Source organism: Betta splendens, chromosome 9 (genome assembly GCF_900634795.4).
Source record: "Betta splendens chromosome 9, fBetSpl5.4, whole genome shotgun sequence".
Classification (NCBI taxonomy): Eukaryota; Metazoa; Chordata; class Actinopteri; order Anabantiformes; family Osphronemidae; genus Betta; species Betta splendens.
In genome coordinates, this window is record NC_040889.2 from 20709632 (window position 1) to 20733384 (window position 23753).

Consider the following 23753-nt stretch of genomic DNA (forward strand, 5'->3'; position numbering starts at 1 on the left):
TGAGGAACGGGGGAAAGGAGAAAGGGTAGAACAGCGTGTAAAGGCATAGTGCCCAGTTCACCAATGGAAGAAAACAATATGGTTCCAGTTTCTTCTGCTCAGCCATTCTGAGCTGCTGAATTCATTATCCGTGCACGTCGGGCTTGTGCGCGGCTGCATGTGTGTTTTTCTATCCGTGCCTGGGTGCGCGTTTGGCTTTTTGGCAGCCTGTGCTCCAGATGCACAGGGTTGTTATTGTGAGGCGACATATTAAATGGTTGAAGGAGACATTTCTGTGGGTTTCCTGCTAGCAGAATGGGATCTCCTCCTCTCCCCTCTCCTCCCTGCTCTCTAGTAGACAATTACAGGATAGGATCTGCTCTCCTGGCTCAGCTGGGCTTTGAAAGGCTTACATGAATATGTCAAAATTAGCAGGAAGCTCTTGAAGCAAAAAAGACATTCACTCCATGAGTTAAATTGGCATGATGTCTTTCCTGGCCTTTCCAAGGCTGCTCATTCTGAGCGTTAAATCCAGCATCAGCCCCTTTCTCTTCAAAGACCTTGCTATTTGTTTACCTCGTGATGCGTCACACCACTCACTCTTACTCTCTCCTCTCCCAGGTGTTCCCGGTAAGCGGAGGTATAAACGCCGTGAAGTGGAACAGATTCAGAAGGACGTGAGGCGGATGCATTCTTTAAACTTTGAGCATGTGCAGAAGATCCTGCGTGCGAAGCGCCTGCAGCGACAAGCCAAAACGGGAAACAATGTCATCAAACGGCGACCTGGACGGCCCCGGAAACAACCCTTGGAGAAGTCAGAGCCAGCCTCCACGAGGGAGGAGGATCAGGCTGGCGGTCGGGCTTTGGAAATGCTGGCCAGTAGGAAAGGCGACGGCAGGACTCTGGGAATGCCTGTCCTGGAGAGGTGCGATGACCTGCCAGGTAGGCAGAGCCTCAGGCCGAGCTTGACCCCCGAGCCTCTGGAGTTCTCCAATCACGACGCCATCTCTGCAACCATCGAGACTGTTGTGCATCAAGCGCGGTCGGTGCCTCCGCTGGCCAAGGCGGGGAGACGCAGAGGCAGGGGCCACAGCAGGGATGAATTATGGGCTCCTTCCAGTCAGTAGACCTGCAGCGAGAACAACTCTGTGACCAGATGTTGTTCCAGGCCTATCAGATGCAGTGCCCCTTCATTTGGGACTTCTTGATGCACTTTGACTTGTTTCTTCTCTCTGAAAGGTTGGACTAAAGTGGGTCAGCAGAGAAGAAGGAGGATGGAGCACCTGTGGAACCATCCCTCTGTTTCCTAAACCCAACCAGATATGAGCCTTTTAAGGATTCATTGGACCTTCATTTGCAATGGCACTATGTGGTACTATTTGATACAGAATCTGATGCTATAAAAGTGTGCGGTACTTACGATAGTGTAGGATATTACGTGATTCTTTATGTATATGATACAGTGATGTGTATGGTACTTTATGATACTGTATCTGAATGTGGCTTTAGCCATATATTTACCAGCAAGGGGAGGGGAGTGGTTATTATAAAACTGTGCAGCTCTGCTTACTTTTGCCTTTCCGAGTAAAGCTTGTCAAAGACACGTGGGATATCACAGCAGTAATTAATCCACCTTATCCTATCACCTATCCCAGGTTTTACTCCCTGCCCCGTCTATACCTTCCTTGTCGATTCGCTCCCTCCGAGAAGTAACAGATACTTCCTGGCAGCTCCTCACCTCGGGGTCCCCCCCTCCCTCTCGACACTTACCCCCATTCTTCGTCCCTCCTGGGTGCCTCCCGCTCAACTTCATCTCCCTTTGTCCTCTCATCTACTCCCAGTCATGTTTTACATCTCCCTGTGCTTGCTCTCCGTCAAGCCCAACCCCTTGCCTCATTTATTTCCCTCTTCCTGCTCAGGCCTGTCCTGGGCAGTGACGTAAAGGCAATATGGTGGATAAGACTGTCCCAGACTGTACATAGAAACAAAGTCCACTGTTGCCTGCCTTGTAAAATGGGACACCAGCTCATAGACATGTACTGGCATACAGTATATCAAATAGAATTGTTGTACCATAGACAATAAAAATTGTGTATTATTTTATAACCAAAAACAGACATGGGTGTGACTCAAAACTAGTTTGTTTTCCGACAGAAACAGCCACATGTACTCATTCATAAACTCATTATTGTGTGTGTATCCAGGGGGCACTGCATATAGGAGGAATATCAGGTGTGTTTTTTGGTAAACCTTAAAATTGGTTTAATGCACTATGAAGAAAACCCAACATTTCCATCAATCAAATGCAGCACTTACATGCTTGTTCCAGCCTTATGTTTTGGCCTTCGACGGTGTGGGTATCCATTCCTGAGAGCACGCATTATTCTAATCAATTTGTATATGCAGGCTGCGCAGCCAAAAGCGTCAAGTCCCCGTCTGAATCGTGATTGGACCGTTCAGCAGCAGAGGGCTTACAGTCAGTGTTTTTGAAAAGCTAATCCCAGTCTTTTAACTTAACATGGTTTTCAATCCATATCCCTGAAAGTATTTTTGGAAAGTAAATCCAGTATTTAGATTTAGCAACCAAAGTCTCAGTATTCAGTGTGAGGATGTATTATTTAAGTCAGAGTTTGACAAACCTTCCACCATGTTGGCACCGATGTAAAGCGTACCTATGTGCCCTCTAGAATGTAGCCACCTTGGAATTGTTTGTGTCAATATGTCAAGTCTTTGTTAAACTCTGTCTACAGTATCCGTGACTTTGGTGAATGCTTGGTATTTTTTCAAATAGGTATTTCAGAATATAAGCAATGGATCAGTGTTTCTCCTGCAACTTCGTTGAACTTTCATTTATGGAAATTCAGTTTTCTTTGGGCGGGGTGGGATTCTCAGTTGCAGCAGTTCAACTTGTGCCTTATGTTTCTTTCGCTCACAAATTTGCATTTGATCCGAAAAATATCAAAGAGTGCCCCGGAAATTGACCCAAAACATTCATGATTGTACATATGACGCGCGTGTCTTAGTCCCGACCCTGGCACTGCCCACGTCGCTCCACAGCTTCCATAGTCAGCATCCTCTGTCGCCAGGCAGCCCGTCTCCCAGCTCCCTCCTACGGCTGGACGGATAAAGATGATCCAACATTCCTTCATTAAACACACATCGTGTTCCGACCTAGCTGATGCTTTAGAGCAGCGGAGAGAACAGACAGGTCCACTGTAGTGATGTATCTCTATACAGCAGTGTGAACTATGCTCTGCCCATTGTATAACCAGTTATTTACAACATGTAACTCGGTGGAGGTGGAACAGAGGAGGTTGCCATGGAAAACACGTTCTTGTACATTGTTGTTTGCTATGCATCAGGCCATGCCTGGCAGTGACCTTAAAAGAAATTTCTGTTCTGGGTCCACCCTTCGACAAAGAGAAATAAGTGGTCTTATTTACTGAATAAAATTAATTCATGTAATTGTGAATAATACCAGTAATAATTTGTAATAAGTTGTGCAGAAAGTGACTATCATTTCATGAAAACTATAGTGACTGCAGCTCTATGCAGTACAGCCTTAACCAGATGTAAAACTACAGTATTGAAGTGTGTGTTGTAAATAGTGTTAGTACGTCCATCCTGCATGGATACCGGCTGTCTCCTAAAACCACAGCAGACCTCTACGCCTACAGAATCCGCCACTCCAACAGCAGCGTTTCATATTTGACAAGTCCTACTGTACCTTTACAGTCAAACTCTCCCGTCCCCCAAAATGCAGAGACGGCTAAAATGATTTGTTTCATCGCACCTACTGAAGGATACCAGCTCCACTGTAGTGTACTTCACCAAAAATAGGAGTCCCCGCTGATGGGCAGCTACTCTGCCTGCAGCCGGCTGGGGTGGGGCGGTGCAGTACCATGAAAGAGGCCTGTATGCTGGGGGAGCTCTCAGAGGAAATAGCCCAAAATACACTTGTTTCGTGTGCTTAACCTTGCTTTGCTAGATTACTTTCGGTGGGTCTGCAGGCTGTTGTGGTGAAGATGAGGTCTAGATTTGTGGTCCGTGAGGTGCAGAGACTACGTTGCGCGCTTGGCGGCTTACTCCTCCATATTGTGGTCAGTCAGCAGTCTCTGATGTCAGAGTAAAAGACCCCAGGTGTCGTCTGTCCTGTCTGTCTCTCCTACCAGCCAATGCTCCGGTGCCTTCTAACACTGACAAGTATTGTCCTAATCCAGAGCTTTCACTCTACACAGAGACTGCAGAGGGGATGTGGCTGTGAGTAGGGTTCGAGGGTACTGCTGTTGTATTTATCAGCCAGTTCAGACCAGTGGGAACAGGAGACCCCTAAACATTAACGTAGGGCTTCTTAAACTGGCCTTAGGTCCCAACATCGAGGGCCGAGCAGCAGTGTTGAATCTTAGATCAGTGCTGGGGGTGTGTTGACTGTGTTTCACGTTTACCTGTTCACTACAGCAGCAACGACGGGATACATTTGGCACCTGGATATTGATCGCCCCCATTCCCTATGTAGCCTGCTGTGACATGTATTCTACAAATGGAGTGAGGGGTCCTGTGAGACAGCGCCTCATCAGTGTACAGTTCTAAGCTATAATGTTGTTCAAAGATGACAGTACAGATGAAGCATTGAGAAAACCAATAAATGTACTTCTTTAGAGCACAAACTGAGCTCTTCTAACAGTGTGGGCATATTTTAGTTTGTATACATAGTGTATTTGAACCTTTTTCTAGAGTGGGTTTCCTTTATTTGCATGCTCAACTTGATTGTATGCATAAATATTTTAGACAAGCCGAAAGTTGAATTTCAATTGAATTTGGAGCAAGACTTGTACATTGTTTGATATGTTTCTTTTTGTAATGAATTTTTTAATTCATGAAGCATTTTTGTACATTGTATGAATATTAAAAACTGCAAATATTTGACATATAGAGTAAATACTAGATGCGCATGCATATGCATATATCCTTCACAGTATGTATGTGTAAATGTACACATATATTTTGTATTTGCATTTGCTGGCATACAGATATATGTCTTTAAGCACATATATACATGCAATATATATGTATATCCATGTCTGCTGGCATGCTTTTGGTCATGTTTATCTTTCATGATCTTGTAGATTCATTTTTTTTTTATTTCTCTTTCCTCAGAAGAAGAAAAGCTCATTTTTTTTGCTACCCTTCTGTTGGCTGGCAGCGTTGAGCACTTATTAAGAAGAACTACAGTTGAAGTTGTTCATGTTATCCATTGTGTGAAATAATAAATGACTTTATTGACAGCTGACGGTGGCACTAGTTGTATTCCTTATTTCTGGGCAAAACTGTATCAAATTTAATGTTTGGAATTCCCAAAAAATTGCTTTGCCAAGATAAAACTGATTGGGTTATTTTGTGATAAGCTGGGATTTGTGTATCAGTGTGTGTGTGTGTGTGTGTCAGTGTGTGTGTCTGTGTGTGTGGTAGTAGACATGTGACTGTGTGTGGGAGAGAGATGACAGGAGGGCTTCCTGCACTGTTGGCGCTGAATGTCAGATGGTCTCGGTGAGTAAGTACTACTCCACAGTGTGTCTGCTTGTTGTGGTTAAAGGAGAGGGAATCCTCTCATCAGATTATGCTACAGCCTCACTCAGACGCACACGCCAAATACACACACATCCCTACACACTCTTACTCACTTACTTGTTCATTAGCCAAGCCTACATCTCTAAATCTTCGCACTGGCCCATCAGCGTCAGTTCTAGGTGGGCCGGGCTGCAGGCTGCTCCGCTATTGGACGGAGCTAAGTGGGAAGTGCCCCACTATTGGCTGTTGCCAACTAGTAAAATTCTTCTGTTACCATGGTTGCAGGGTGAGCTGCCCAAATGTGTCTCAGTGTGTCTAGTGGTGCTGATGGAAACATTGGCATCACTAGTGCTGAAAAAAAAAAAAAAACCCAAGTCGGGGCTGCACTCGAATCCCTTCTCCGATGCTAATGTGCGTAGATGAGCTCGCGCGTCCCTGCTCCACCTCCTGCACACGAGCGAGGATGAGCTGCATCGTCGGGGACTGCGTGATCACGGTGGAGCAGCACTGTGAGTCACGTCCTGCGCGTAAGATGTACAGATGAGCCAGAGTGACACTTCAAAGCAGAGCCGGCGTCATCAGCCCGATGAGCGACGCGTGGAGTCTCTCTCTGATTCAGTGTGATACGCAGGTTCCCCCAGTGGGTCCACGGCAGAGAGTACAAAGGCCGCGCTAATTAAACATTCAAATTAATAAAACTTCACATTTTGCTAACGTGACCCATGAACACGAAAGTATATGTCAGTACAACTACAGAACTACTGAACGCTGCATCAGTGTTGTCACGTACATTATATTACAGGAATTAGGAGTGTAATGAAAAAGACAAGGTCGACAGGAGGACAAACACTAGTGTCTCCATTCGACTGCATCTGTTGGGATGTCGCATACATTACTTTCCTCCGTTTGCTATAAAACTGTATAACCTCTGTCTCCAACTTGCCCAGCAACAGCCCGGCTTGTGTGACAGTGTCTTACATAAGCATGTAAGTGAAGAAGTCTCCTCAGGACGGCATGTGTGCAGCCTGCTGTCCGCCTCAACGCGCATCTCTGTGGCAGGAAAGAAATCCACACCAGCGTCTGCGGCCGCTCGCGCGCTGAAGCCTCTGCCACAGCGTTTCGCCGTCAGACGTGCGCTGCGCCGAGGGAGTTCGCTGGTCGGTGGTCGCACGTCGTCCTGGAAAGGGAAAATGCAGCCCCAGCCTGCTTTGTGAAAACCGTTGAATCCTCTGAGCTCCACTGTCACGTTCCACGGTGAGTCCACGATTTGGAGACTCTGGTATTTTAGATATGTTGTTTATTTAAAACCTACATTTGACCTTTAATAGATGGAAAAACATGCGCACGTTGCTGCCTTACTGACAATGTGATTAGTTTCCACTTCTTCCCTCCACGTGTCATATCTCCTATTAAAATTTGCACTTTAACCTGAACATGACAAAAACACAAGTAGTTAATAGTTTTTATAGAGCCATTAGTCCACAGTTGGGTTAGAAACACCTCCATTTGTCAAAGCGAGGGCTCGGACGGGAGCTGGACAGTGGACATGAGTCATGGTTCACCCTGCAAAGCGCCAGTGGGCCACACAGAGAGACAGACACGCATGTTGTCACTCACACCTACGGCCAATAATAGAACCTGTCTGCATGTCAGAGTGTGGGAGGAAACCAGAATATCCAGAGGAAACCCACAAAAGAACAAAGGAGAACATGCAGCCACAGACAGGGCAGAATGAGCCACTGGACCTTCCAGCTGTGAGGTGGGTCGGTTGTGTGGTTGTGTGTGAGGTGGGTCGGTTGTGTGTGTGGGAGCGTTCGCCGCCCCTCAGCCCCTGTCCCAAACATGATATCAGTGATAATATTCATTTCCACTATGAATATGTTCCCTCATTAGGGTCAGAGCATCACTTAATTGGATGCATGCTAAAGAAAAAGGCAGCCGTCCTGGGCACACGTAACCAGCATCCAGCAGGCGATGGAGTGGGCGGCCTTTGGTCATTAGACTCCTTAACTGTTGATTCTTCCTCCCAGCTTCTGCCCACTTGACTAAAATTGGGCATAACTCAGCAGTTTGACGCGACGCGTGGTTGAGGAGCACATTCTGAAAGACAAAATGAATCAAACGCTCTCTCACAGCGTTAAATTGAGTTCTGAAATGCCATCACCTTCATGCCATCAAATTAGCATTTGCAGAAGTCTGCACAACAGTCTCTGCTGCACCATGACATTTTTGCCAACTTCTTTTTGTTGTTCTTCAAAGTAAAAACCAGACTTTCCCTACAAGCCTGCAAAACGTAAACCCAGGATTATTAATGGTTTGAACAGTCTCAAAATGGTCCCACTCATGATATTCTGAATGAGAACGCTAGGTAATACCAAAGTTACAGCAGGAAGTCCAGGAGGTGCACCGTGTACCCAAGCATCCCCTCAGTGCTTCTCTGCAGGTGTTACAGAGAGTGACTATAGCTTGTTTTTATGAAGACGGATGGAGGGAGCATCTAAACGCCCCCTCCCCTCCCCTCCCCTCCCCGCGCGCCCTCCTCTGTCTTCATCCACTGCACAGCGATTGGAGACACCATCTGGTGGTGAGATGTGTCAGTGCGGCTGGAGTCCTTCACAGCCCCGGTGTCACATCCACAGGACGGGCCTGGTCCGCGTCGCCGTAGTTACAGCAGAACGTCTGACAGCTACGCGAAGCGCACGTTGAGAGGAACGACGGGGGACTGTTTATTTAAAGGTTCGAATGATAAGAATTGGAACTATGACCCGAAGCTGTCACGCCCGCGGCCCTCGGTGCCTTATTTCAAAGCCGCCGATCGCCTGGAGAGATGCAGTGCAGGAATTACTGCCACTGGAAGTTGGTTGTGTCTGTGTGTGGTGCAAAGAAAAAGCTCGAGAGATATGACAGAATGTGTTCTGCATGGAGCCGGCCACTGTTGCCACGGTGACAGTGTGACTCACGGCAGTGGGATTTGGATTTATAACAGTGCCTTGTTTTGTGCGTGTGTGTGTGTGTGTGTGTGTGTGTGTGTGTGTGTGTGTGTGTGTGTGTGTGTGTGTGTGTGTGTGTGTGTGTGTGTGTGTGTGTGTGTGTGTGTACCTGTGAATGTTAATAGTTTTACATATGAGTGTGTGTTGCTCTGCTGGTGGGATGAAGGCAGATTTTCCTCTGTGCTGAAACTAATTGTGGCCCTCTCTGCTCGGTCACAGTTAGAGCCTTTGTTAGCAGATTGGCTCTGCCTGAGTCTTATTAATGATGCCAACACTTAAGTAATGTGTTTTTTGATGACATTAGGCTTCGTCTCTCTCTCTCTCGCCCTCTTTCCCCCATACACCCCCCCTCCCCCCAATCCTCCTAATAAGCTGTCTCTCTGTCTCCTGTAATTTGGCAGACAAGTCTATTATATGATACAGTCATATTTTATTAATGGACCCCCACAGTGAACACACTCACCCCATACTGGATGAGATTACGTGACGCACTGGGAGCGCGTCTCCGTGTTAAAAATGACTTCACGTCCTCGGTTGGTTCTCATCTGCGCCCGTTCGCCTGCGTGTTGTTGATGTGGAACTGGGAGACACAACATTGTGCTGAAGCTGGCGCTCGTCCTGCGCACTTCATCACGCTGCCATCAGATCTGCGAACGCACGGAACAGCGCAGCCTCAAAGAGGCAGAAAAACAGCAAAACAAAAGACAAACAGTCAATTACCGAGTTCAACGTTTCGTGGAAATATTCGTCTTGTGTCTGTCTCCCTCTCTTCCTGAGCGTTGTGTAGGTAATTCATCCCATATGTTACAGCGGTGCCAGGCATTTCCAGCTCTGAGCTGAAGCTCACTCTTCCAAAACTCATTTGCTCGACTACAGTGCTTCAAAGATATTAGTCAACAAATTCAGTATTGATTTTGCAAATCTGCAGTCAGAAACTATTCATACTTCACTGTTTAGCGATAATTAGCCCTTCGTTTAGGTCTTAACCAACGTACTGGGTCAATTCAAATGTTAATGGATCAAATTCCTTTCTTAGAAGGACACGATTATCAAGACATTTCACACAAAAGCACAAATGTGAACCTTGTGGTGACGCTGGGGAAAATGATTTTACTACCACTATCACTTTTTACTAGCGTATATTTAATTTTAATTGACTGGTACCTTGCCATCACTATAATCTAATTGAACTCTAATAGTTATGGTTCAAAAGGGTGGTTTTGAATTTTAATTAGTCCAAACTAGAGAGAACTAACTGAGAACGTCTCCTAGGAAGTCGAGGCGACCTGTCCGCAGTCAGGAGACCTTTCTAGGCCCGTTAGAACAGATGAATGAACACAGTTGTGCCCGTTCATTCTCACACCGACAACAAAGAAAATCTGTATCGTTACCGCTCCCAGAAGTAATCTGGAGGAGAGCTAAAATAATAGAATATTCACTGGTTTGTTGGTCCGTGTGACGCCGTCCAAACAAACCTCCACGTCTGCGGTGGCCGCGTGTGAAGATGAGTGACACTGTCTGACTGGACTCACTGGGCTGAAACTGAGCGGCTGCTCGTTAAACGCGTAATAATGTTTGGTTATTTTGCAACTTAAAGGCATCTTCGCAGGCAGTAATTAGATAAAAACACGTCGAGTGTGTCAATGGAACCGCGTGAACCGCGGGGATCGGCGTCGCCCGGCGGCTTTGAAGTTTGTCAAGTGATTTATGCTGCGAGGCAAACATTTGCAGCGCGTGCATCAATGAGCGTTGTCTTGAATCGTGGCGACAGATGCATGATGTTTTAAAAATCATCAATATTTGCATTCCTTAAAAGACGTGCGACGCAGCGACAATTAATCATGTGGAGCGATGGGAGCGAGAGGACAGTGAGGAATTCGCATCTGGTGTCAAAGTTCAATATTCGCCGCTGTCGCAGTCCATATGTTGAAAGTGCTTTGATGCAGATTCTATAGAAGCCGTTGATAGAGTCCGACCTCTGCTGCGCCTCAGCGTGGAGCCAGTGGGTTTTTTTATCTAGTCCATTTGGTTTCCAGGCCTCCGAGGCACATTACATAAGTACACTATTATTTTTCCATCCCGTGCCTCTATCTGTCAGACTGACAACCTGGGGAAAATACAGATCCAAACAAGGCAATGATAATAATTCGCTCCTCTCGTTTGATCCCTCTATTTGTCTCATGGCATCTCTCCATCTTCTGACTTTCCTTCCAGACCAGACTCCTTCCCTCCCTCTCTCCTGTTACTCACAGCTTTTCTGTCCCACAGCGAGTAAGTTCGCTTCTGCCCCCAGTGTGGTATGCTGCCTTTCCATTAGTTCATTTCCCCTGCTTTGAGAATGCACGCTGTGTGTGTGTGTGTTTGTGTGTGTGTGTGTGTGTGTGTGTGTGTGTGTGTGTGTGTGTGTGTGTGTGTGTGTGTGTGTGTGTGTGTGTGTGTGTCCACATAGAGGTGTGTGTCTGCCTCGGTGTGCATCCATGTGCACATATGCGTGTGTCTCCCGAGCATCAGAACAGTATTATTGTAAACATATCATTTGATGGGGAGAGCGGTTCAGGTTGTTGGCCGGTTGCCCTGCTTTCATTTGGAACAGAGCTGCCAACATCTGGACTGTGTCAACACTCGCTGACAGCGTGTGTGTGTGTGTGTGTGTGTGTGTGTGTGTGTGTGTGTGTGTGTGTGTGTGTGTGTGTGTGTGTGTGTGTGTGTGTGTGTGTGTGTGTGTGTGTTGGGGTCCCTGCTTCAGCCCCATTACTGTCAGCCACTGGATGGCGAACAGATTTGCTGAGATTAATCAAAGGTGTAGCGTTAATAAAAGAACCAAAGAACCCTATTCGTAAATACCTTCAGGCGGCCATTTTGAGAGCAGCCTCCATCCTCCAGGATGAGCTGCAGTCGCACGCAGGTAACTGCACTACATGTGGTCTGTTACCTGTGATTGTGGAAACCACTTCACCTTCACTGTGTTCTCTCCGGACAGGATGTTGTCTATGATCCTGTGAGAGCTTTACCCTGATGCAAAACTGTGGCCACCCTGAAAAACCCCAAACCCAGCAGAGATATGTAACATATTTCAGCGGTGAGTGAGGCCTAAAAGAGAAAGAAAAGAGCAGAATCTACCTCATTAATTCATGTAAACTGAGAGCCGATGCATTGAAATGATTGTGGTGTATACGCACAGCGATGATGTGAATATTCTAAGGGGGAAGGAGATCAAAACCAACACGGGCTTGAGTGTTTATATAGGTTTTTGCATTTCTGTGCGTCTGAGACAGAGTGAAGACATTCTAATAACCGTGGACCAGTTAGTTTAACATTCGCCCCGTCGTGCCTCTCACATTAGTTTCAACTGTTACTTGTGCAGAGCCAAGGATAGAGTTTCCTTCCTTTTGTGGTGGAGTAAGTACATCTTACAGCACACACACACACACACACACACACACACACACACACACACACACACACACACACACACACACACACACACACACACACACACACACACAGAGTTTATAATCTTGCGGTTTTTGAAGCCATGAAGCGAACGCTTTGCTCTCTCTGCACGGCTCTCCGTCGCCTCTCCCCGTTCTCTCCCCGCTAGAATTTCTCTCACACGACAGATGCGGTGTTTACGTTGGGCCAGCCGTATATTTGTGCGTGTGCGTAAGTGCTCAGCCCTCATGAGCCAATGCATTGACGCTCCCTCAGCTCCGGCTCAAACGTCTCGCGGCCCGGCGTCGAGGGGCTCCAGACACTCGTAGCGAGTGCTGCTGCTGCTGCTGAGCCCTGGGTAGAGCCGGGCCGGCTGAGGAATGAAGCCCGCTCGCCTGCCGGGGCCGCAGGCTCTGCAGGGGGCCTGGCTAATCTGCCGCACCATCTGACAGCTTAATTAGTGCCTCGCTGCTGCGCTCGCATACATGCAGCCTGCACACACATGCTCATGTTTCCACTGTCTGACACACATGCACGCTGGGACGCCGCTCGTTACTCTAATAAAGAGCCATTAGAAGGTTAAATGTGGGTCTCATTAAAGATTAGTCATTTACTAGCATGCATAATAAGGCCCTCTTGCGCGACTATGATAACTGCTCATATAGCTGTGAAAGTGAAGACCACAGTCAACTTGTGTGATGTTAATTTACCATGCCATAGCCTGGGACTTGGCCCCTCTCCTGCTGAGAGCATAAACACCATGAGAAATGGATCCAGTCACTTCCAGTTAGTGTCTGGTGGCTTAAATGTCATTACATGATGGTCTTTATGTTGCGGGGTGTGTTCTACACACTGTAAATTGTTTGAGATGGTTCTGACAAGCCGTGATCCACGGGACTTAAAGAGGAAGAGGCTTGAGGAGGATAAGCTCTGTGGAGAGGGGTCCAGATTAGCTTGAATGGATTTGGAAGCACTCGTGGAAGCTTGGACTGTAAGGCTGCATTGAAATGTCAGAGATAATAATTTCACTTCCCTCGTTTCTGAAGATCCTCGTCCTAATGCCTCCGCCATCTGTTTGAGAGCGGAGCAACGAGCGTCCATTAATGCACGAGAGGGAGAAGGAGAGAGGGAAGTCTGGCACGCTCCAGGAATACATAGTGCACTGTGTATTTGCTCTCTCCAGCCTTCATCAAACACGATCTGATCCAAGCTGTGCCCTTTGTCTTTATTTGGACTCTAATATCATTATCCAGTCACGGCCACATTGGAAACAGACGAGAACGAGCCACGAAGGCAAAAGTCCGTTTTCGAAAAATAAATTAAAATATTACAGCTTCCAATGTTTTGAATTAGTGTTTAAAGCCTCCAGGCAACTAGTGCTGGATGAAGAGACAGCAAGAAGCTGCGAGAATGTCAAACAGCAGACGGCGTTAGCGACTCGAGACACGGATTAGACATCTGAAGGCTTGTTTTAGGAGTTACACTGTTACTGAACAGCCTGCGACCGACCTACAGTGTGAAGCAACGCGTTAGCGGCATATCAATTTGAGAGATTCTCTTCAGAGATGCACATCAGAGCCCAAGAGGAGCGTGGCCGACGCCTCCCGCTTCCCAGCTCCATGAATACTGCAGCGACACGCATACAAATAAATATAGAAAGACATATTTAATGTCTTCTGCTTCTGTCAAGTTTTAGAAATCATTCGCAGGCACGTATGTGGCGGCAGACTTGCATTTTGAAGGCGCTCAGAAAAAGTCCTCTAAGTGGAAACGCCAGAATGTGTTCCACTGAGGCCTAATGGGAACCTTCCACTACGATGCTCAGATTCATACTACAGGCATCAATTTAACATCACTTTCCTTTTTGTTGTGCCTGTGTGCGATTTGAAGAATTCATCCACAATAAAATAAAATTTACTTTTCATTCCTTTTCTTCGGTTTCGCTATTTGTTGAGTGTAGGTTAGTTGCTAACGTGGGTTGATCTCCTGATCCGTGCCTGCGTCGCCCAGTTTAAGGTTTATCATAACTCATGTGCCGCTCTTTAAGCTCCAGCAGGGAAACATGCCAGTTTACTGTCACTTAAACAGATGTCACTATAGTGCAGTAGCGTTCGCTTGCACGTAAACATACATCACCGACACGAGCGCTGGCGCGTCCATACGGCCTTAAATCAGCTGTCAGCGAGACCCTGTCAGCGTCTGAAGATGCAGCTTTTCTGTCTTCATTCGTTCAATTAAAAAATCACACCGAACTGTCGTCACAGAATGCGTAATGCAGCGCACAGCAGTGATGCGTCTGCTGCAGATGTGTCCTGCAGTACTCCTGCACTCCTGTTTATGCTGGACGTGTTCACCCAGCAGGACACACAGAGATCTGCTCTTAAAGTAAAGTATGTCAAACACAACGCAGAGTTTTCACAGTCACAGAGTACAATGCATTGTCAGGAACTGAGATGTTATGTTCATGGTGGAGTGCAGGCTCAAAGTGTTGGACTGTGTGTGTGTGTGTGTGTGTGTGTGTGTGTGTGTGTGTGTGTGTGTGTGTGTGTGTGTGTGTGTGTGTGTGTGTGTGTGTGTGTGTGTGTGTGTGTGTGTGTGTCATGAAGAGTTGGTCTGGCTCAGTGCCATGCAGCTGGAAGCCATCACAGAACCAATTACTTTCTGTCTTTTGCTCTCCATTTCTCTCCTCCTCTCCATCGCCCTCTCTCTCTCTGTTCTTCTCCTCATCCATCCCTCCTGCTCCTCCTTTCTCTGCCCTATTTTAACTATTTCTTCCTGGTGGAATGAATCACCATCAAACGCACGTCCCCTCCGTCATCTCCAATTCCTTCTCTCGTCCAGGCAGCATAAACGCTCTCGTCCGGCTCAAGACCTCGTCTTTCATGGGAAACGCGTTTACGTCCCGCTAATATAATGCACAGGCCAATTAACAGTAACACGCTCGAGCTGCAGCTTGTGTCATGAGTGAAGCGCGGCGAGAGTGTAAACGCTGATTGCAGATTGTGTACTGTCACCAGAGAGAAGGAAAAAGAGAGAGAGAGAGAGAGAGAAAGAAAGAGAGAGAGGCAGTGAAGGATGGAGGAAGAAGTGGGAGAGTTAACAGTGTAAACAAATGAGGAGTGTAATGAGGATAAAGCACCGCAGTGAACAAGTGAGCCTTTGTCTGCACTCTTACCTGCACACACACACACACACACACACACACACACACACGGCTGTATTTTGTTTGGGTTTCTGGGAAGTGCGGTTTAATAAATGTTATAGAAGTGAAACAGTGGGGGAGAAAGAAGGCAGCGATGCCAAAGCGGGAGACGCTCTGTTCTCCACCAGACGATCTGTTTGTCTAATCTATCGCTTGTCGGTATGGATGGACCTTTTGCACACAACGTCTACTAAGGCCATGAACTATGACAACAGAAGCTTAGTCCATCTAACAGTTGTTGGCAGGGCCCAGTAAATAAGACTGGTTTTCATCGCATGGAATTCACATCATCATTAATCATTTCATGAAGTTCTATTTCAAATTATTGGACGCAGTCTTGCTACCTTCCTTGAACTTCTAGCACAAAATCTACTTGAGCCTGTTACACTGAAGGTATTTTCTGTCATCTTTCACAACTCAAGTTATAATAATTTAAATATTGAACTTTTTTTCCCATTTATGTCTGAATAATGGAAGAACAGAAAAGCCAAATAAAAAACAATGAAAAGTGACTAGATGGAGGTCATGTGGTTGAATTAACAGGTGAGACTGCTCCACAGGTTGTTGTAGGACGTTAGTCAAACTGTGTTATTCCCTTGTGTGTTCCCCTTGTTTTTAGGTGGATACCTGTAAAAATAATATATTTAATATATATAATATATATACAAATTAAAAGGGAATATGATCTCTCTTCATATGAAAATGAATATGAGCTTATTTGTGCCTTTCCCTCAGAGGAAACAAGTATGTTGGACGAGTCTGTGCTCAGCTGTTGTGTGGACTGGATAAACAATGACTGTGACCATATCCACTGCTACCAAGCAGGATTCCAGCACGTTGTTCTCTCTGAAAGTGATAACGTAGTGAAGGTTTGGACAAACCATTCAAGCTTTAATCTAGAGAGCAGCTCTGATTCTCTGTACAGCTAAAACTGTAAGTTACAGTAAAAAAGCTCAAACAGCTTTTGGCTTGAGACTTTAGCAGAGACAGTTTTCTCAAACTGAAGCATAACGAAACTCAAATATGAAAACATGTTCAAGGGGTCACCTTTAAATACAATTTGTTTCATATCGATTTCACTAAACCAACATGCGTAGGTGAAAACACATCAGCATTTCTTTCTGGTGTGACCCACATTTTTAAAGATTTGACTGGGAACAGGATAATGCAACATTAAATGTGTTTTAGTGCCTGTATGTAAACTAGTGTGTTGCTGGGCGCAAGCCTTTACCAGCCTGAAAGCTGGAAATCAAGTTAACAGCATGTTCATGAAAGACAAGAAAACAAATAGAACAGCAATCAAAGAAAGAATGTCTCAGCCCTGAGAGAGGCCGCTTGTTATGAGAGAGGGGCAAACTGTAAGTAACACACACACACACACACACACACACACATACACACACACACACACACACACACACACACACACACACACACACAGATGTGGTCGGGCTTTAGGCCAGGGAGAAGGAAACTCACATTCTTGTGATGGAAAGTCATGAAGTATCAGGTTCCAGAGACTTTGGCAGAGGCTGGAGAGCCCCGTCACCTCCCACCACCCCATCACACACACACGCACACGCACACACACACACACACACACACACACACACACACACACACACACACACACACACACACACACACACACAGGGGTCTGCTCAGCTCGGTACTTTATGAGGGTGGGTTTAACCTGCCATTTATGATCTAGTCAGATCAGTTTTTGGATCAATATGGTCTGAGGTTTTCATTTAATGTTCTTCATGTATGAGAAAAAGGGTAATTAAACGCAAGAGATCCTGGACCTTGTTGGTGTAATCCAATGTACAACTTTAGACAATAGAAGGAGGGACACAGTTGACGTGTAAGTCTGAATCCTGCCACTAGATGTCAGTATGAACCCAGTCTCCTTCATGCCAGTGTACGTCCATGTGAGGATGTACCATAGCTACTCAGTCTACAACTGTAAAGTTGGATTAACAAGAATGTATATGTCATTTATGTTATATAATATTTTATGTAATCTATGATGCCTATGACTGTAATTGCAGGACTGCTGCATGGCCATGAACACACTTACATAACTTCCTCATCTGGCAAGCTGTGAACTGTTAGGTAATCAGTGCAGAGACTGATGCGGTGACCTACTAAAACCCAGAGGTTTGTCCAATGTGGGTACATTGACTGCATCATGTGATGCACCTGGGCAACAGGACTGACAGGTTCAGTCTAATGCAAAACATTCTTTAACATTCATGTGAATTTGGGGATGAATAAAGTATCTATCTCTCTATCTTCTATCATTTAGCAGCAGCAGCGGTTACACTGATCTATTATTTCATGGTGATCAACTATTTTAAATACATTAAATGCTATATTTAAATAGGATTTACTACAAGATTATATGTTTTTCATATTGAGGTTCAGGTTAAGTTGAGATGGAAGTAGATAAAACATTGCCAGAAGAAGGCGCACTGTGAATGCTGTAACGCTGAACGTATTCCTGAAGAATCACTGAAACATTTAAACCATGGATGTAGCTGAAACAAGTAGCTGTAAAGTAGAAATATATGTAAAAGAAAGTAGAGCTGAATATTTGCGTAAGAAGCTGAAGCAGTTGAATTTCAAATTGAAAGCAGTTTATATTTAGATAGATTTTCTAGAATTGTTTGTCAACAATTATAAAGCATTTAAATGACTTTATGCAAACAGTTGATATTACAGTTGCGCTGTTTTTCCTTAAACAGCTGAAAAATATCTGGAAGTTGCTGAAACAATAAAAACACACATTCAACATGAAAGTAAATCGAGTAAAGTTAACATAGATTTGCTGAAAATGAAGAAATGCAGAAATAGATTTTTTTTCACATTTTCAACACAATTTCCCTGTTCTTCTATCTTACAAACCTTTCATTTGATTCTTGCTGAACAAAGACCCGTCTGGGTGGGACTCAAACTTGGGTTTACAGCTCCAAACACTTTTATAGCCACAGGAAACTGGTTGAGAAGCATAACTGAATATTACTGTAAAGCTGAAGGAGCTGAATGGGGAATGCTGCTGTGAAGTCTTTACAGTATTATCATATTTAAGATATTAATATCTGCTTCACCTCAAGCTGTGAGCCTCTAACTGTGTGTAACATTGGGGCCAAACATCAGCCCACAAACAGCATCTTATGTAACTTATTTATCTATTACAGACCTTAAGAAAAATGAAAACAAGCTTTCGTAACTTCTCATTAAGTAACAACTTGGTGGTTTCATTCTGCTCCTCGTTATCGTACATCAAGTCATTGTGTCATTTCCAAGAGGAAATTATACATAACAAAAGATTGAGTTACATAACACATTTGCGGAAGATAAAAAATAAATATGATAAGGATTTGATTGACACACTGACCAAGTTATTTGATTCCTAAAAATCATTTACGGGACTGTACATTTATGGTACAGTAAAACTCTTGTGTTTAGTTTAGTAGAAGTTTTTAACTTATTTTATTTTAATATATTATCACATTGGTTCTTTATTTCTCAGTCAGTTGACCTATTATTTCTGCCCTATAACTAGGTCAGTGCTCGACTTGATTCGATGGTGACTAGATGTCTGCTCTCAATCTATGCTGCTCATCAGTATGGCAACTATGCTGTAATTGTATGTAATGACCCAATAAACCCCACACCCATACGACTATGTGTTGTTTATGATTGTGAAACCTGGATATCGTGTGTTGATCACCATTCCCTGTGCCAGAATAAACAAGACGCTTTAATTCCACTGCTGCTCAGAGACACATCGGTAAAAAATGACTAAGCACATCTGCACCAGAACCACACACTTTACTTGACTACTTACTCTTTCTTACTGTATTATGCTGCACATTGTATTTTAATTTAACAAAGAATACTGAATGATGACAGTTCATGTATTTGCAATTGATCATGAATAACTGGTCTGACACATTTGACTGTGGGAGGATTTCTTACTTTGACTAATATTTGATTTCCTCTGACTCAGTGATGATGCTCTGCAGAACGCTGCTGTGGCAGGTAAACACCTTCCTCCTCCTCCTCCTCCTCCTCCTCCTCCTCCTCCTCCTCCTCCTCCTCCTCCTCCTACTCCTCCTCCTCCTGGTTTGGCACCTCAGCTTTTTCTATTAAGAGTTTTAACATTTAATGTGGATGCCACGCTGTTGTTGACCAGATTTCTACTGTTGCTTGCTGCTGTATACAGTAGAAGCATAAAGCTACAACAAGCAAAGGATGCAGACGTATAGAAAAATAATGCACGTTTCAAAGCAATGATCTCAGCGTATTTAAGATTACATTCGATTCTTTGCTCTATTTCAAACCAAAACTAACTAACTAAACTACAGAGACAGCATGAATTCCTTTCTGCTACAGTGTGTTACCTGTATAATCTGTTATCTTTCTAACAGTTGACACACTTTCTGAGTTGCGTGGACCTTGCTTTTGGTTTCTTTACATTATTTGTGTTGTTCATTTGACCTATATATTTTTTGGCCTCCCCTTCATTAGCTGCAATTCACATTTTGAGCAGTGGTCTGAATCCGAATGCTGGTACTGGAACTTTAATCTGCGATGCCGATGAGCTGAGACGTGACTGTGCAGTGTTCTGTATGTAATGTATTTTGTAAAGCTCCAGGAAGGTTGGACAGTTATAATGAGCATCCGTGTGTTCACAAGGCTAAAAAGCTTCATTTCATAGAAGCAGGCCACAAAACAACACTCCTCTACTGTATGTGCGTCAATTAAGGGAGGCGATTACGTCTCTGCTTCTGTTTGTTAGTCCTAGAGTGACCTGGGTGTGGCGGCGGCCGTCACTGCTCAGAAGAGGATGAGCGGAGGAAACGGTTGGGAGGCAGCGGAGGGACAATAGGTGGGGTTTTCTCTGCAGCTCGTCGCTATAAATGTCATCAGAGGAGGTTTCTGAAACACAGCTGGGTGGAAGCTGGCAGTCAGAGGAGCTTGAGTCTGCCCTGCGACATATGCCTGGATTACTCCACACAAAGGTAAGGGGCACCCGGGTGTGAAAGCGTGAATCAGTTCACATGTCTGTTTAGAGAAGTTTTTAGGCGATCAATAAACCACTAACTCTAATAACGCGGGGTGACGTTTAGCATTATTATAGATTCTTCTTTTTCCTTTCAACCTTTTCTTAAATAGAATTATAAAACTACTAGGAAAGTATTTTTAAATATCCAAAATACACATTTAAAATTAAATAGGATTATATTTCTTTATCTTTTCAGGCTGAGAAAATGAAGGTACAGTGACATTGTGTGCATTTGGGAAATTATATTTCATTCTACAGATTCCACATGCATGAAGATTTCCTTTCATTATTCACAGTCTGTACAGAGGTGACCTTGATTTGCTGCTTCTTTCAGGATATTCAGAAGAATATCAACTGCACCACTGCCACCAGCCCTCCCTCCACCGACCAAACCGTGAGTCTGCGTCCGCAGCTGACAAAATAATCCAGTTGCTTACTGTATGTGGGCACGAGTAAAGCAAACGTTGTCTCATCAGGAGCTCCATCCACTCATGGCCGACTCTCACCAGCCGCCTGAGAACCCGCAGGCTCCCGCCAAGGAGCAGGCTGCAGGAGCCACGGCGCTGCACAGGGCCGCGTCCCGCTTCCTCAAAGGGGCGTCCTACTTCGCCGGAGACATGAAGGTGTTCGGGAAATGGATGGAAAGTAAGTCGGCGCCGTCCGGATCCACGCAGAGGCAGCAGTAAAATAGAGGCTGACGCGTAAACTATTAGTGGCTCGTCGTTATCTGGTCCTGAAGCTCTGCACGGTTGCACGTCTGGTATCCGCCCGGAAGCCCTTCGCGCCGCTCTGGAACCCGGCCAACGCCTGCGCTTTATCTCTCCATCTTCTAGAACAGTTCATCCTGCTGCAGCTGCTGGACTGGGTCCTGCGCGGAGCCGCTCAGGTCATGTTCGTCAACAACCCGCTGAGCGGCCTCGTCATCTTCGCGGGCCTCGTCGTGCAGAACTACTGGTGGGCCCTGAACGGGTTCGTGGGCACGCTGGCCGCCACCGTGTCCGCCCTCATCCTGCAGCAGAACAGGTTGGAAAGTCGCCCGTGTCACGCGTCAGCCGGGTCCGGTAAGGCGTGGGACAAGGCTCAGGGTCAGTAACTCACGTCACTTTCCCCCAGAGGTGCGATCGCTGCCGGGCTGTACGGCTACAACGGCATCCTAGTGGGTCTGCTCATGGCAGTGTTCTCCGGCGCGGGGGACTGGTACTGGTGGCTCCTGCTCCCCAACGTCTTCATGTCCATGATGTGGTGAGCGCGGATGAGATCGACAGTAATGTGTGAAATGAAATGTGCACGGGCGCTGCTAACGCGGTCTCGCTGCCCCCTCAGCCCCGTTGTGTCCAGCGCCCTGGCCTCCATCAACAGCCGCTGGGACCTGCCCGTGTTCACGCTGCCCTTCAACATCCTGGTGTGCCTCCACATGGTCGCCACCGGCCACTACAACCCCTACTTCCCCCAGGTCCTCATCCAGCCCCGCTCTCAGGTGCCCAACATCACCTGGGCTGAGATGGACGTGGCGAAGGTGAGCGGCGGGTGGTCGCGGTTGCCTGCGTGAGTGTGCGTTGCTGTGCGCAACTGTGCTAACTGCCTGCGCCTCTGCTCCAGCTGTTCGAGTCCATCCCGGTGGGAATAGGCCAGGTCTACGGCTGCGACAACCCCTGGACGGGGGGCATCTTCATCATCTCGCTCTTCATCTCCTCCCCCATCACGTGTGCTCACGCTGTCCTCGGATCGGCGGTGGGAATGGTGTCGGGTGAGAGGCTGAATTTGACTGACTCCTTTTACCAGAAAGGCCCCCGATGAGCAGCTAACCTGGCGTTTGTTGCGCAGGCCTGGCGCTGGCAGCTCCTTTTAAAGACATTTACTTCGGCCTCTGGGGGTATAACTGTGTGCTGGCCTGCATCGCCGTTGGAGGCATGTTTTACGCTTTGACCTGGCAGGTGCACCTTCTCGCCGTTACTTGTGGTAGGTTCCTGCACGTCGTGCACGCTGCGGCGAGAGTGGTGGGGTGTCTGAGCCTAATCCTGCCCGTGTGTTCCTCCGCAGCTTTTTTCTGCGCGTACCTCGGCGCGGCCATTTCCAACATCATGTCCAGGGTAGGCTCACTCTTGTTCCTCGCTGCTTTGTACATAACCGACCCACGATGAGGCCCAGCTGACGAGTTTTCCTCCCACAGTTTGGCCTTCCAGCCTGCACCTGGCCTTTCTGTCTGTCTGCGCTCACCTTCCTCCTCTTAACGACGGGCACCAACAGGATCTTCAAGCTGCCACTGGCCAAAGTCACGTACCCCGAGAAAAACCTCCACTTCTTCTGGAAGCTCAGGAAGCAGGAGAAGCAGGAGAGGGCTCGGAAGGAGATGGAGGATCAGCAGAAAGCGGTCGAAGAACAAGACAAACTAAATGAGAAAGAGCAACTGAGGCTGGAGATTGACAGACAGGAAGAAGGACGAGCAGCAAGTGTGTCGGAAGAAATCAGAAACCCAGACGTAGCAGAGGTCACGTTTGCTGATTATGTGTGAGGCTCCACTTCAGTAAAAGAAAAGGACAAAACTGCTACTGATGAATGTAATGTGTATATAGTGTATGTAATAAGTGTAAATATTAGAGAAACTGGAAAATAAAGGTTGAACTGGCTGATATTTTGCTGTACAAGTTCACTGTATATTTTAATCCATTTATTTACTTTTGCAAGGAAAGCTTGAAATTGAATATGAATTTCTGTAATAAAAAGGTATAAAAGGTCTCAGACTCATTGTTTTCACACAGACCTAAACACTTGAATGAGTAATGTCTTACTCATCATCTTACCATCACCTTACACAGTAATGAAACTGAATTTGTTGGACGTGTTGGAAGTCATAGAGTCAATTTTGAAAAGCAGATCAAAATAGAGACCTTTTATTGTTGATAACATTTGACCTATTGCATTTGCCTAATATTTTTATGAAAAGGTTGAATAATCTAGCAGGACAGGGGCAAAGCAGGAGATCCATCCTCTGCATGTGTTATGTCTCTAGCTTCAATCTTCAGCCTCCTCCAGCTCTTACTGCTGTCACTGCCTTCGCCTCCAGGGCAACGATGGTCTCACTGCCGTCTCATAAACTTCTCTATTACACTCATTACTTACTTACTCACTCACCCAAAGTATTTAAACACTTCCACACCTTGCTGCTGCCTTCACTTCCACCAGCTTAATGCAAATAAAAGATCGGTCAACGTGGCCAAACTGCTAAGACCTGCATAAAGGTCTCAGTAATGCTGCTAACTCTGTGTGTGTGTGTGTGTGTGTGTGTGTGTGTGTGTGTGTGTGTGTGTGTGTGTGTGTGTGTGTGTGTGTGTGTGTGTGTGTGTGTGTGTGTGTGTGTGTGTGTGTGTGTGTGTGTGTGTTTCAGGTGGGTGAGCGGACACGTGAGCGCGTGTGGCACATGTTGGAAAAGGCCAGAGAGTCATGTGAAGCTGGAGCTGCCGTGTTCATCGTTAGCGCTTGACATTTAAACATCATTCAGCAAGAAGAC

General features: G+C 46.0%; 2 protein-coding genes across 2 annotated transcripts in view; both read left to right on the forward strand.

Annotated features, from left to right (window-relative positions):
* setbp1 (SET binding protein 1) overlaps positions 1-5267 on the forward strand; it is a 29523-nt gene extending 24256 nt beyond the window's left edge. Inside the window, exon 7 of the mRNA XM_029161335.3 lies at positions 601-5267. Coding sequence (XP_029017168.1) covers positions 601-1106 — 506 coding nt within the window. The 3' untranslated portion in view covers positions 1107-5267. The remainder of the gene's footprint in view (positions 1-600) is intronic.
* A 1339-nt stretch (positions 5268-6606) lies between these two features.
* Positions 6607-22979, forward strand: slc14a2 (solute carrier family 14 member 2). Its single transcript, XM_029163720.3, has 12 exons — positions 6607-6801; positions 19187-19218; positions 19979-20201; positions 20580-20639; positions 20722-20890; positions 21079-21268; positions 21359-21487; positions 21569-21761; positions 21845-21992; positions 22070-22204; positions 22286-22335; positions 22416-22979. The coding sequence occupies exons 3-12, from the start codon at positions 20100-20102 to the stop codon at positions 22755-22757; spliced, it is 1518 nt and encodes a 505-aa protein (XP_029019553.1). The 5' UTR covers positions 6607-6801; positions 19187-19218; positions 19979-20099; the 3' UTR covers positions 22758-22979.
* The last annotated feature ends 774 nt before the right edge of the window (positions 22980-23753 follow it).